This window comes from Terrapene carolina, unplaced genomic scaffold (genome assembly GCF_002925995.2).
Source record: "Terrapene carolina triunguis isolate 2854851 unplaced genomic scaffold, T_m_triunguis-2.0 Scaffold22, whole genome shotgun sequence".
NCBI lineage: Eukaryota > Metazoa > Chordata > Testudines > Emydidae > Terrapene > Terrapene triunguis.
The window spans coordinates 14334412-14348158 of record NW_020664373.1 but is presented as its reverse complement, the minus strand read 5'-3'; the positions used below and the strand labels follow the sequence as shown (position 1 = coordinate 14348158).

General features: G+C 38.8%; 1 protein-coding gene across 2 annotated transcripts in view; it reads right to left on the bottom strand.

Moving 5' to 3' along the window:
- Positions 1 to 13747, bottom strand: part of LOC112105115 (connector enhancer of kinase suppressor of ras 2) — a 358118-nt gene that overhangs the window by 130467 nt on the left and 213904 nt on the right. For both annotated transcript variants that reach the window (XM_024197779.3, XM_024197780.3), the window contains 2 exons: positions 6373 to 6506; positions 2299 to 2510 (listed from right to left, as the gene is read on the bottom strand). In XM_024197779.3, coding sequence (XP_024053547.2) covers positions 2299 to 2510; positions 6373 to 6506 — 346 coding nt within the window. The remainder of the gene's footprint in view (positions 1 to 2298; positions 2511 to 6372; positions 6507 to 13747) is intronic.

Sequence of the window (13747 nt, the reverse complement as noted above, 5' to 3'; positions counted from 1 at the left end):
TTGGGTGGTTAAACATATTCAACGCAATGGTCACAACCAATATATACTTTTAAAAAAATGTTAATGCTGCAACATGTGTGTTACTGTGGTAGACTGGAGACACACGAACATTCATATGGTATTTTTGCTAAACAGTTTAGTTTTATAGGTCCTTATGCTTCATGCTGCCATCATTCCCTTTGGCTGCTATAATTAAATGATGTTGGTTCCCTCAGGTACAATAGCAGCAAGCAGGTGGGAATTATTACTGCTTTGAAAAAGGAATTCTGTGGGATCCTAGACTACCCCACCCTGCAATTTTTATTTTATATAGAGAGAACAATCACTTGCTTCTACTTGTTTTGACTCTTTCCTTAAAAAAATAAATAAAGTGAGGGCTGGGATAAAACTGATAATAACGGTCTTTAAGGATGCTCCAGGGCTCGTCTCCGCCACTCTTCTCTTTTTAAAAGGCACACTCTGCAAGCAGGTGCATCTTTATGAAAATGCATCCTTTAATATTCTGTATGTGTATTACACAGAGTCCTGAGAATATTTTATACAGCTTGAGTTCAGTTTGTACCTTCTCTCTCAAAGGATTTCAAAAGCCTGGCTGCAATCAAGGACTGAGTATGGTGTACTGAATCTGTGCACTGTGATAAATTAATTCTACTTTGTCTTCTCCTCAAAAGGAAGGTGGTGTCAAGATTACCATAGTTATTCCAACATGCATCTTACATTGAACTTAATAATTAAAATAAAACAGCAAATGCATTGAACAGTATTCAATAACGTGCTCAGCTAAAATTACAGCAGTCAAAATATCTTGTTAAGGGCAGTCTGATTCTCTACACAACAGTTTTGCTCAATACATTCTGATTATTTTTTGGAGACAGACAAAACTTAGTTGAATTCCTTTTTTGGCAAGGTAAAGGTATGAGAGTGGTAGCATAGTATGTGAGGGAGTGGGTACAAACTAATTTGTCTCTGAAATGGCTCAATTTGCTTCATCACTACATTGTAGTGGTGAGAACCCCACTGGTATAAGCCCTGTCTGAATTTGGGCAGTGAGGAAAATTCCACAAATAGATGCCTCAGTTGGACCTAAAACAGAAAGTATATGGTCCTATATGATACCGGTGGACTCCCTCCTAACTTCTTTCCACACCATGGCAACGTCTCAATTTTCAGCAGGAACAGAAACAAAGTTCTTCTGTTCCAAAGCTGTGAAAATGTACTACTTCAGCTAATGCAGAAGCTCCAATAGTGCGATAGCTCTATGGATTATAGCTGAGGTTTTCAAAGGAGCCTAAGGGTGTTAGGTGCTCAGCTCCCATTGGTATTCCTTTGGAAGTCCCATCCTATATCTTCTTTGGGCCAGCCACTAGAGGGAGACATGAACAGGTCTGAAATTCGATCCAGCAGAGCACAATACTGTTGTGTATATTTATGTATGTGTGTACACACACACACACACACACACACTTGCACATTCCACATTACTAGATGAAGTGTTGTTGTAACCATATTGGTCCCAGCTTCACATCAAGACCTGAAGATGAGCTCTGTGGAGCTTGAAAGCTTGTTTCTTTCACCAACAGAAGTTGGTCCAATAAAAGATGTCACCTCACCAACCTTACGGTGTAGAGGAGCACTGAGTAACCTGCATACTGGGACCATATATTAACCTCAAGCCAAGAGTGATCTATTATAATTAAAAAGTTGTTACAATCCACATAGTTTAAGGTAAGCAAGAATTCACATAATGTTACAAAATGCAGGCAATCAGTCACACTTCATTTTTGGACATAGAGGAAAACCACAGGACAGTTCTTACTAATATAGCCATTTTTAGGACCTATGCAACATATGTCATTATGCAGGGAACCACTTGCATCCTGTATCCTTGTTGTAAATAAATTGGTTACTGGCTGCTTTCCTTACACAATGGTACTCAAAGTTATCTCCTGCATACCCTGGGAGAAGTTGTAAACTGGGTTAAGAATAGTGATCCAATAATTTGGAAGGTGAAGCTGGTAATATTTTTAAGTACAACTTTCTGGACAGAAAAATTGTTTGACAATCATCATAAAGAATACGGGATTGCACTAATCTTCCATTTTTTATGCCTTAAGTCATTCAGTAGGGTTTTTTGATACACAATATCAAAAGCTTTTAGCCTGAGATCTTCCCATAATAAGATTAATAGAAAATCAGATTGATACACACATTTTCTATTTCAAAAGGATACATAAACCAACAAATCTACTAAAACTAAACAAGGGGATTTGGATTATCCTTATTAGAACAATGCCATACCATACGTTGGAGTGCTCTCTCTTCTCCCAGAGCCGCCTGTTCTTCCTTTCTCATATTCATAGCAGTATAAGACTGCATCTTCTTCAACCACATTAAAGCGCTTCCGATATTCCTGGTCAAGAAATGAATTTGGAGATTCGGAACCCTTATGAACTGGCTTGCCCACTATATGTCTGCCAATATCATCACATGGAAGATTTCCCTTTTCATCCCTGTAGTAAACAAAAGAGATTTTGAATGAATTGAGATAGGACATTTTTTTGTCTTGAACATTGTTTTAAGAGTGTGGGTGCATATAAATATTTATATGATCAAGAAATAGATAATATTGATCTTTGGGGGTTGCACTACTATGCAAGCTATTCCATATATCTCTGGCAATTCACTTCAATTGCATCCTGAATTTACTCGTTCCTAGTCTGAAATGGCCTGAATTCTGGATATGTTGCAAAGCTCAACTATCATTCTTGGTCTTTTGAGAAGGGAGGTGGACAATGAGGTCTTATATGTTCTGCAAGGTAAACTACTATTTGGATTTTTTTTAAACTAGCATTTTCTGTTTTCAGATAAGGAGATGATGCTTGCTTTTTTCTTTTATAATTGATTTTTAATGTATCAAAGGCTCCTGGAGTCATGAATAGATGACTTTATGTTTTAAATGAAAATTTATTAAATATACAGAATCCAAGAGAAGTGTGCCACTTAATCGGTCACCAACAGCGTCTGCATGCCTCAGATTGTCCTTCAAAGTTCCCTTCAAAAAACTGACCAGACCAGACCCTGTTTAGCTTTTGAGACGTGATAGTATATTAATGTAGCGATAGCTACCAAGAACTCCATGAACAACTTAGCTTGAGTGATGAAAAGACTGTTTCTGGAGTTGATAATCCTGCATTCTATCCCTACTTATGATGAAGTCCTGGGTGACCACAGGATGAGTTAAAATGACATCTGAAGTCCTAGGCCCATCTAAGACAGCTAAGCCCCAACCTTTACTGAAGCTGTAGTCACAATCAGCAGATACAATAGTCAAAAGAATAGCAAACTTCACACATTCAGTCACTGGGGAATGAATGTAGTCTCTTTAGCTCCAAAACCAAAGACCTCTACTATAAAGAAGAATAGTTTCAGTTAGTTATGGTAGAGTTTATAGCCTCTTTGCAGGCACTGTAAAGAGTCTGGGATCACAAAAGGAATCACCTTAAGCTCAAATTTTTGGAGCTGAAGTTCCTCATTTCTAACTCCCATGCCTCACATGTGCAGTTCAGCTAGAGACACTGGTGGCCGTTTGCTGCCATAATTTGTTACATACTGACACCCAACTGCTGAATATGAATCTGAGATGTTCATGCCAAAATTTTGCTTCACTGCATTTGGTGTGGGAGAAATATATATAAGTATTGGCTAACTGTGCCTATGAAAATATGATGGATGGGTAACTCTGTTCAAATAGAATATATGAATCCTAAATGACTGTCCCACAAAGAAGATAAGCTCCAATATTGTTCCAACTAAACATTCTCTAGTTTCACTGATAACTGTTGTCTCTGCTGTTTGTGGATATAGTCAGACCCTCAGGTGGTATGGCTACAGAGATATATAATATACATTGAAGCAGTGAATCCCTATTATTTTCCAGTAGCAAAAGAATTATTGCTTTTGTTGTAGTCAACCAAAAACACACACAATAACAGCAACCCAGGAGAGTGGCACCAAGCTATTTGATAGTACACAAAATAAAAATGAAGAGATGCATAAATACATATAATTATAGACAAAAGACTGCTGAAATGCCAGAACACATCTTTCAATCAAGTCATATTATGCAATATATTATGTGATGGGTTTGTGAAGTGAACTACCGTTCAATAGGATTAAACTGACAAAAAGATTACAGAAATGCACAGCTTAATCATGCAATAAGCTTAGTTTTTTAGGTGCATTGAACTGATAAGTAATTGATATAGTATTTCATTAGTGTCGGTCCACACACCAACCCTACCATAATTTATTTTTTTTATGTCTAGAATAAATCATATAAAGGATGCATTTTCAAACATCACAACTTATGTGATAGATGGGTTATCAGCTGTTGAAGTAGGATTGCACATTAAAAATGCTGTGCAAAACCAATTCATTTTCTCATTTAATAAAATTAATATAGTAAAAGAAACATAGCTAGATGTACCTTAAGCAGTTTATAGGCATTACTTCTCTGAGCCAGAAACATATTTGAACTTCATTTTCAAAGATAAAAGGTCTATAGTCTATAACTATAAGGTTTACATCTAAAGAGAAACCTGAAGAACTCTGACTGCTTTAAGTGCTTTTCTTTTAGTCTAAAGTGTTTAGAATTAAATCGTTGAAGCCCGAAGATAATTTTTCTGAGGGTACAATGCTCTTTCAGTAGCACCTGCATAAAGATATGGTGACATCCAGTTACAAGATGAATTAACGACATGTTTATTCCCTATGGGCATTTCAAATAAATTAGAAGAAAAACTCCTTAATGAGAAACTATCTGTACTTTGTCATTTTTTAAAGACACAAATTGGAATAATTGTTTAAGCAGGGGCTAGCTATGCTGCATACTACATAAAGTGGTAGCACATAGCATTTTTTCTAAACGTGAATGATAGACTAGATAAGACAATGGAGTGACCAGGAGTGAATTACAAGTTTCAATTCAGAGCTTCACAGAAGAATTGTGACATCATCAAAACTATGAACAAGAAATTCAGTATTCTGACTCAGAAGGTTTTCAGTATCTCTGGAGAATAAAGGATTTCTCATAAATGCACAATTCTCTTCCCCTGCCAGTTTAAGTTGCCATTCACATCACCCTGGGATAACCCATAAGAAAGCCTGGTCAGCATCAGGCAATACATCTTATCAACTGGCTGGAAGGGTCACTGTTGAGTGACTCTAATCACCCCTAAGGAAATATGCACATTGTTCTCCCAACATAGCCCAGTAAATGTAACAAAAGACTGCCAGGAAAAAAAAAAAGGCTTTTAAATCACTATTTGGTTATATAATGTTCTACACACACATTTAAGAAAAATCTGTTCCTCTGAATTATGTTCTCTTGCTATTCTCACTGTGTATTTTAAGGCATCTGTATTGCTTACAATGCATATTTTACAAATGTATTTATATGCTATAATATCCATACGGGATGACTGGAGAGGAACAACAGGGTATACTGCGGTAGCATACTGAATTGGATGAGTGGTAATAGGACAATGTGATAAACCGAAGGATGAACCTGCTGCTGCTCTTCTGACTCCTAACTGGAGGCTGACAGCTCAGTCAGAAGGAAAACGTTCTGTGACACAGAGGAGGACAGCTGGAGACTTGAAGGGACAGTGATGAAGGTGGCGGTTTCAGCTCAGAGTGGCATATATATTTATGGAACAATTGGGTAGCTACAGAATATAGAATGAAAGTCATACCTCAAATATTGTCCTAGCAATTTGCTCCAATGATATTATACAAAACATATCTAAAAAAGGAATTACCATGGCTGTAGAAAAGTAGCAATCCATTGCAGTAAGAGCCTCTCCCTTTAGCTCAAGCTATAGAAATTCACATTTTTAGCTATAGAGTGTCCCAGTTCAATCCCTGTCACTGGCTAAGATGGCAGACATCACAGACACAAAGTATTCTTTCTAGTTTTGCTTCAGGGTTCAAGACAATCTTTCACTAATAGGGATTAGGGTGACACCATCATGGGGCAGATTAGCCCAAATCTACCTACTCTGAGGGTCATGTACCTTTTTCTGCAATAAATGGCGTGGGCCACTGCAGGAGGCACAATGCTGGACCAAACAGATCATGGGTCTGATCCAGTGTAGTCACTCTTATATTTCTAATAACTAGTCGAACTCCATGGGAAAATATCAGAGGCCTCATCCTCCAATCCATATACATGAATACGTACTTTCAACAAGTGTAATCATTTTTCTTATCTTTAACTACTGTCTTAAATTTGTTTGAATGCGCAGTCTTTTACAAGTGCCATTCTTTGTCCATAAACTGTAGGAACCTGCAACATCATCATTAGCTTTTTACCTGGGAATATAAGGCTCTGCCGGAGGAGGGGGTATGTAGAGATCTTGGAGTGCTGAACTGTCTCTTTTAGTGGGTGTGCTGATAGTGCTGGATGGTGTAGCAACGCTGCTTGTAGGACTTCTAGGAATAAGCGGCTGGTTAAAATAAAAAAGAGAAAAAAAACACATGGGTATCTATTATATCTAGCATATTCTTATTTTCAAATGAAAATAATTAAAATTAAAGACAAACTGATAAAATAAAACCTAAAAATAAATACTTTTGATATTACATGGTTGTTTTAAACTATCTGAAAAACTATTCATATTAAAGAGAAGGGATATTCACAAACTGTAAAAGGGACATGAGTTATGCTTGTGAAGCAGACTCCTCTTCACATCCTTTCTCCTTCCCTCTTGCTTAGTACAAGCTACTCTATTGCCAGTGCCCATAAAAATAGTCATGTAGGGACACCACTCGAAGCTTCACTAATGTAAGTTACCCAGAAGCTAGTGACTTGTTTAAACTCTAGTGTTTACAATAGAGGTTGTATAGGTATGTATTTAAAAAGATGTCGTCATTTAAATTCAAAAATACCAGTGCTATTATGTAAGAAATATCTGTGGAAGTTTCAGTTTTTCTACGGCTTTGGATACTGTAGCTCCGATTTCATATCTTATAAGCAGAAATATTATGATACAGAGCAAATGGGAGTCTATTATTCTACACTCTTCAGGACCCATTTCCACCAAATAACACTTCACATGTTTTTGAGCATTTTCTACCCTACCCAGGCCTTAGTCAGGCAGTGAACACCTCCCTTGCAGACTATGCCTGGATTCTAGCTACCATTCCAGCCAGAGCTTGATGTTCTCTCTCTCAATAGCTCTGATTAACAGCCCCATCAGTTCTCACATCTCTTTCTCTGAGTGTTAGAGAGAGAAGTGCAATGAAGGAAATAAGAGGCATGCCAGTTTGCTCAGCCTCACAATATTTCTGCTGACTAGCGTTAAGTTTGAGCGTTTATGCTAACTACACTCAGAAAAGAAAGAAAATGCTGAGTAATTCTAATATTAAAAATATGTTGGTTTTTATTTTGTTTTGATTTTAAAGCGCTCGCTCTCCTTCCATTTGTTAAAAATAAATGCCTTGAAGAATAAATCTTACAGGCTTGGAAGTACACAGTGGTCACGACAGCTATAGATTCCTCACGCACATCAGTGCTTTAGGACACAACTTTTTCATGTTGTACTTAGAACAGAAAAGCTATGAGCTCAGGCTAAAAGGACAGTATGCATAGAAGACACTTTTGCAAGCTCTGTAAAGAATAAATTGTGACAGGTCAATGGGGCACTTCTGTAGAGAGTAATCAGCTCTCCTTCCCCACATATTAATCATGACACCTCTGCAGTATACCTAGACTACAGCAAACCCTGAGGGTTTAACAACAGACCTTCTTCCAAATTTGGGCCTTCTGTAAGACAGCAATGAGCTGCTGTCTTTTTGCTAAACCAATTAGACTTTTCAATCTTTCACAATAGTAACTGGATACATCAAAAATTGTCTGCATATTACTGTAGTATTTCCTTTTTGCATCTTTAAATACTGTTAGATTCATGTGTGGCTTTTAGGATATCTGAAACATCCTACAAACATGAAAGGAAATCCTGTGCCACAGGATATCTTCAAAATGTTACTTGGGAGTAGTATTGTGTTAGACTTCATTCTGGAATTTTTGTTGGTCCAATGTTAATCTTGCAATGTGTTTTTGGAATATTAACTTTATGATCACTTTTAAATCTTGTCCTGCTAACTCTTACTGACCTATAACCTTTAAACAATGACAAATTGAAGTGTTTGCTAATTTTTTTGCTAGTTAGTTATTCTAAAACTACTAGAATAAATGTGAGTCCCTCACAGTCTGAATCTGTTTAAAAAAAAAAAAAGGCAGCAAACTACAGTCTCTGTTTGGGAGGTTGGGCAGGTAGAGAAAGACATACAGAGGAAGGAACAGATAAAAGACCATATGAGTATTAAAAACAAGCATGAGCCTGAAATCCGTTTCAGGAATTCTAAAAACAAAAAAACCCCTCTTGACCTAAGACAACAGAAATCTCATCACTGAAGATTTCAACCATGAAAGCTAACTCTGAATCCCTGAACCATCTACTAAAGCAAAGTATTTTATTTCCTTTCTAATGGATGCTCAGTATGGGAAGTGCCTTTTCAGGCTTACTGAGTGTGAGGGGAGTGAAATTTCCTTCAGGCGACTGCCAGTTGGGACCCCAGTGGCCTTGATTCACCAGGCTGCAGGTGCAGGGAACTGGCAAAGAGTTTCCCTGTGTGTTGGCCTAAATGACCCTCCAGGCCTCATATCTTTGTGAGACAGACCCAGCTTCTGATAAAGCTCTTTTGTTTCAATCTGGCAGTTCTGCAAGGATCACTTCATAGCAGGTGGTACATGAGTCCAAGATTTGGTGAAGGCAATCCAGGTTTATTAGTTGGTTTGCTGTTCAGAATAGTTCTGATAATGGGCTCTGGATATTTGATGGGTTCATGAGTCTTTAAGAATGAGAGATTTCAGTCTCTCCACTGTTCAGGTGAGCCAGTGGAAACTCTGATCTTGCCTTGGAAGATGTTATGTTCTGTCCATCAGAGAAGAGAGTGTGTGCATGTGCACACATCCTGCTGGCTGGGGTTGGGGGTCTGAAGATAACTTGAGGGAAATCCTTGGTTTCCATGTTGGGCAGCTGAACTTGGGCTATGGTATCAGAGTTGTTTTTTGAGTGAATTCTCCAGGGATCTGAGTGACTCTAGTGTCTTGCTGGACAGTAGCTTAGCTAGCTCTCCCAAGATGACCTGGGTTTTTTTAGAAGGTCAAGAACTGTAAGTAGAGTCTACAACATCAAGCACAATGCTCGGGAGTACTGTTCCAAAATAGATCTGGAAGTGTCCTACCCTTGCCACCATCGGGTCAGGCTGTAAAATTCACCTGTTCAGCTTAGTCCATAAAAGCAGAGCAGAAGAAAAACCTGGCAGTATGCATAGAAGTAGAAGCCCACTTTTAAACCAAGGAATGGAAAAGTGAAACAACTTGTCCCTGCCAGATGTTTGTCACTGTTTTCAATAGATATGACAACAACAAACCCTTTAAAAATGTGTTCAAATTGGGCCACCTGGCAATAGCTCAGCAAGCTGGTACTTCTTTGTGGTGGCTGCCATCTTGTGTTACAGAAGCTCAGCTTTCATTAAAAAAAAAAAAAAAAGAATGAAAGACTTTAGGTCCTTATGGTTGTGAAGATAACCTTCCAAATGAGAAGTAAAAGCAGCTGATAATGGGATGAATACCAGAGCCTGAAAACACCTTGGAATAATAGCTGTTAGGTATGAGCTGCTCTCACATTGCAGCTCAGTGGGGTGTTAAACTTGACGCCTAATTCTGACAATTGTCAGAATGTTCCGTGGTTAAATGTCAGAATTGTGGATGGTGATCCAAGCATGCAACAAAGGAGGAGGACTAAATGAGTGGCATAACATATTAGCGGCACAAGTGAATACAGCTTTGATTGTAGGCAGAGTCTTGCAGAGTACAACTACTTTCATCCACTCACTCTCTCCCCACTACATTTAACCACCAGAGGATCTCAAAGCATTTTACAAAGTTAATAAATTAAGCTTCACAACATCCTTGAAATGAAGGTAAGGAAAATCTGCAATGACATACATTGATTCCTGCAGAATCTAGAAGAAAGCAAAATCTTTTTCACTGCTTCCTTTTCTGTGTATCAGAAGTGATCTTGTCACTAAGATCCTTATAATAAAGGATACATTACAACAAGCTGAGGCATCTACTCAAAACATTTCATGCACACACATACACACGCTAGTGCCAGACACAACCAATGATGAAATACACTATACTCCCTCCAAATATTTCATCTTTGGTTATGTCTGGAACTGGCATTTTCACCTAATTATTTCTCTATCATTGCCTGGAACTTTCAATGCTACAATCAGTGCCATTTTGTAGACTGGGAGGGAGTGCTCACCTAGTAATACTATTAAAATCCTTCCATCTCCAGAGACCAAACACATTATCCATTGTATGCCTTGGTCTGATAGTGAAGTTCAAAGGTTACAGTTAAAGTGAGGATGGGGAGAGAAATTGTGATACTGTGTGTGAGTCCACACACAAACACATGTAAACATAGAGAATCATAGTAGTCAAGCAGTGATCAACAAAAACTCTAGAAGAAAGGTATATAACTTTAAAAAATACAAGTTAAACCAACACAAAGTTTTAGGTAGTAATTTTTTTTTTACAGTGTCTTCATCAGTAAACAATTGTGTTTTGGTCGTAAAAAGTAACAATTTATTGAACAAACCATTCCCAATAAACTAAATTGTTTACACATTTCAGTCTATTTCAGCTTGCAACTAAGAAATGAAGAAGTAATGAAACATTATATAAAAAATTCAGGCTTCATAGGAAATCTGGTCAGAATCCATTTAAACAACACTAGAGAGAGTGCCAAGCTCCTATGTAGTGAAAATACAACTAGGCAACTAAATATCCTACAGATTACAGGGGTTTATTTAAATTTAATGATTAAAACTGTAATTTCATTAATTTAATCACAAATAACTGACAAAAACAGAACAAAATGTTGTCGCTAGAGGATGGAGAGGCAATATAAGCAAATTAACAAAGGGGGGAATGATAAATAATCAAAGTAGAATTTCCTCTCAAACCTAAGGTAAGGAAAAACTTAAAGAACATAAGAATGGCCACACTAGGTCAGACCAATGGTCCATATAGCCCAGCATCCTGTCTTACGACAGTGGCCAATGCCAAGTTCTTCAAAGGGAATGAACAGAACAGGAAATTATCGAGTGATCCATCTCCTGTCATCCATTCCCAGCGTCTGGTAATCAGAGCCTAGGGACACCCAGAGCATGGAGTTGCATCCCTAACCATTTGGCTAATAGCTATTGATGGACCTATCCTCCATGAACTCATCTAGTTCTTTTTTGAACCCCATTACACTTTTCGCCTTCACAACATCCTCTGGCAAAGAGTTCCACACATTGACTATGTGTTGTGTGAACAAATACTTCCTTTTGTTTGTTTTAAACCTGCTGCCTGGATGATCCCTGGTTCATTAGTTATGTGAAGGAGTAAATAATACTTCCTTATACAATTTCTCTACACCAGTCACGATTTTATACACCTCTATCTTATCCCCATTTAGTCGTCTTTTTACCAAGCTGAAAAGTCCCAGTCTTTTTAATGTCTCCTCATTTGGAAGCTGTTTCACACCCTTAATAATTTTTGTTGCCCTTCTCTGCACCTTTTCCAATTATAAGATATCTTTTTTGAGATGAGGTAATCAGAACTGTACTCAGTATTCAAGATGTGGGCATACCATAGATTTATATAGTGGCATGATGCTATATTCTGTCTTATCTATCTCTTTCCTAATGGTTCCTAACATTGTTCGCTTTTTTGACTGTCATTGCACATTGAGAGATGTTTTCAGAGAACTAGCCACAATGACTTCAAGATCTCTTTTCTTTCAGCAAAGAAGCTGGAGAGTTGAGTACAGCAAAGTGAATATGTAACCACAAATGAAGTTCTAAGCCTCAGAACCCTGCATGATGAGCTACTAAAAATCCTTTACCAACAGCCTTAGTAGTGCATAGAATAGTACAATACATTATTTAAAAATGAACAAAATCTGTCATTGAAATACTCTAGATCAAAATGGTGATGACTAATAATGGATTAACACAAAATCATAAATCATAGAAATGTAGGACTGGAAGGAACCTCGAGAAGCCATCATATCCAGTCCCTTGTGCTGAGGCAAGACCAAGTAAACCTAGACTATTTCTGACACATGTTTGTCCAACCCCTTCTTAAAAACTTCCTTTGGAAGCCTATTCCAAAGCTCAACTACCCTTACAGTTAGAAAGTTTTTCCTAATATCTAACCTAAATATCCTTTGCTGCCGATTAAGCCCATTACTTCTTGTCCTGCCTTTTATCACTTTTGTTGCTCTCCTGGGCTCTATCCAATTTGTCCACATCTTTCCTAAAGTGGGGCACCCAGAACTGGACATATTACTCCAGATGAGGTCTTACCAGTGCTGAGTAGAATAGGACAGTTACCTTCCATGTCTTGCATACGACACTCCTATTAATACACCCCAGAATGATATAACCCTTTTTCACAATTGCATCACATTTTTGACTCATTCAATTTATGATACCCTGTGAACCACAGATCCTTTTCAGCAATACTATCAGCTAGCCAGTTATTTCTCATTTTGTAGTTGTGCATTTGACTGTATTTTGCACTTGTCTTTAATGAATTTCATCTTGTAGATTTCAGACCAATTTTCCAATTTGTGAAGGTCATTTTGGATTCTAATCATTTCTCCAAAGGGCTTACAACTCCTCCCATCTTGGTGTGATCTGCAAATTTTATAAGCAAACTTTCCATTCCATTATCCAAGACATTTATGAAAATATTGAATAGTACCAGACCCAGGACTGACCCCCTATAGCAGGGGTGGCCAACCTGAGCCGGAGAAGGAGCCAGAATTTACCAATGTACATTGCCAAAGAGCCACAGTAATACGTCAGCAGCCCCCCCAGCAACTCCCGCCCGCCAGCAACCCCGCCGGTCAGCGCCTCCTGCCTGCCGCAATCAGCTGTTTCGCATGCGCAGGAGGCCTGTGGGGGTGGGAGAGGAGCAAGGCTATGGCAGGCTTGGGGGAAGGGGTAGGGGCTTTGGGGGAAGGGGTGGAGTGGGGGCAGCACCTGGGGCAGAGCAGGGGGTTGAGTAGTGAGCACCCCCCGGCACACTGGAAAGTTAGCATCTGTAGCTCCAGCCCCGGAGTCAGCGCCTATGCAAGGAGCCGCATATTAACCTCTGAAGAGCCGCATGTGGCTCCAGAGCCACAGGTTGGCCAGTCCTACCCTATAGGACTCCACTAGATATCAGAGTGGTCAGGAAAATTCTGTTCATCTCTTGATAAACATTCTAAAGTCTGGATGCTGATTACCCATTTGGGCCTGATCCAAAGCTCACTGAAGTCAACGAGAGTCTTTCCATTGACATCAGTGGTGGGCACAAGGCCCTCATAGCTTAGCTGAACCCTCCAGAAACATCACTCCCTGCTTCTCTAGTCCCGCTACGAGCCTGAAAGAGTCCAGTCTGGATCAGGAGTCTTCAGCAGGTTAGTTCAAATTCCTTTTGGCCAACAGCACAAGCACATACCAGGGGCAAGAGGTAGGCTTTGTAGCTTATCCCGAAACAGCATGTGGCAGTTACAGCCCCGCTGCTGCCTATTTTAAATTCCATGAGCTCAAAAATCTTCTTCTTTATTAA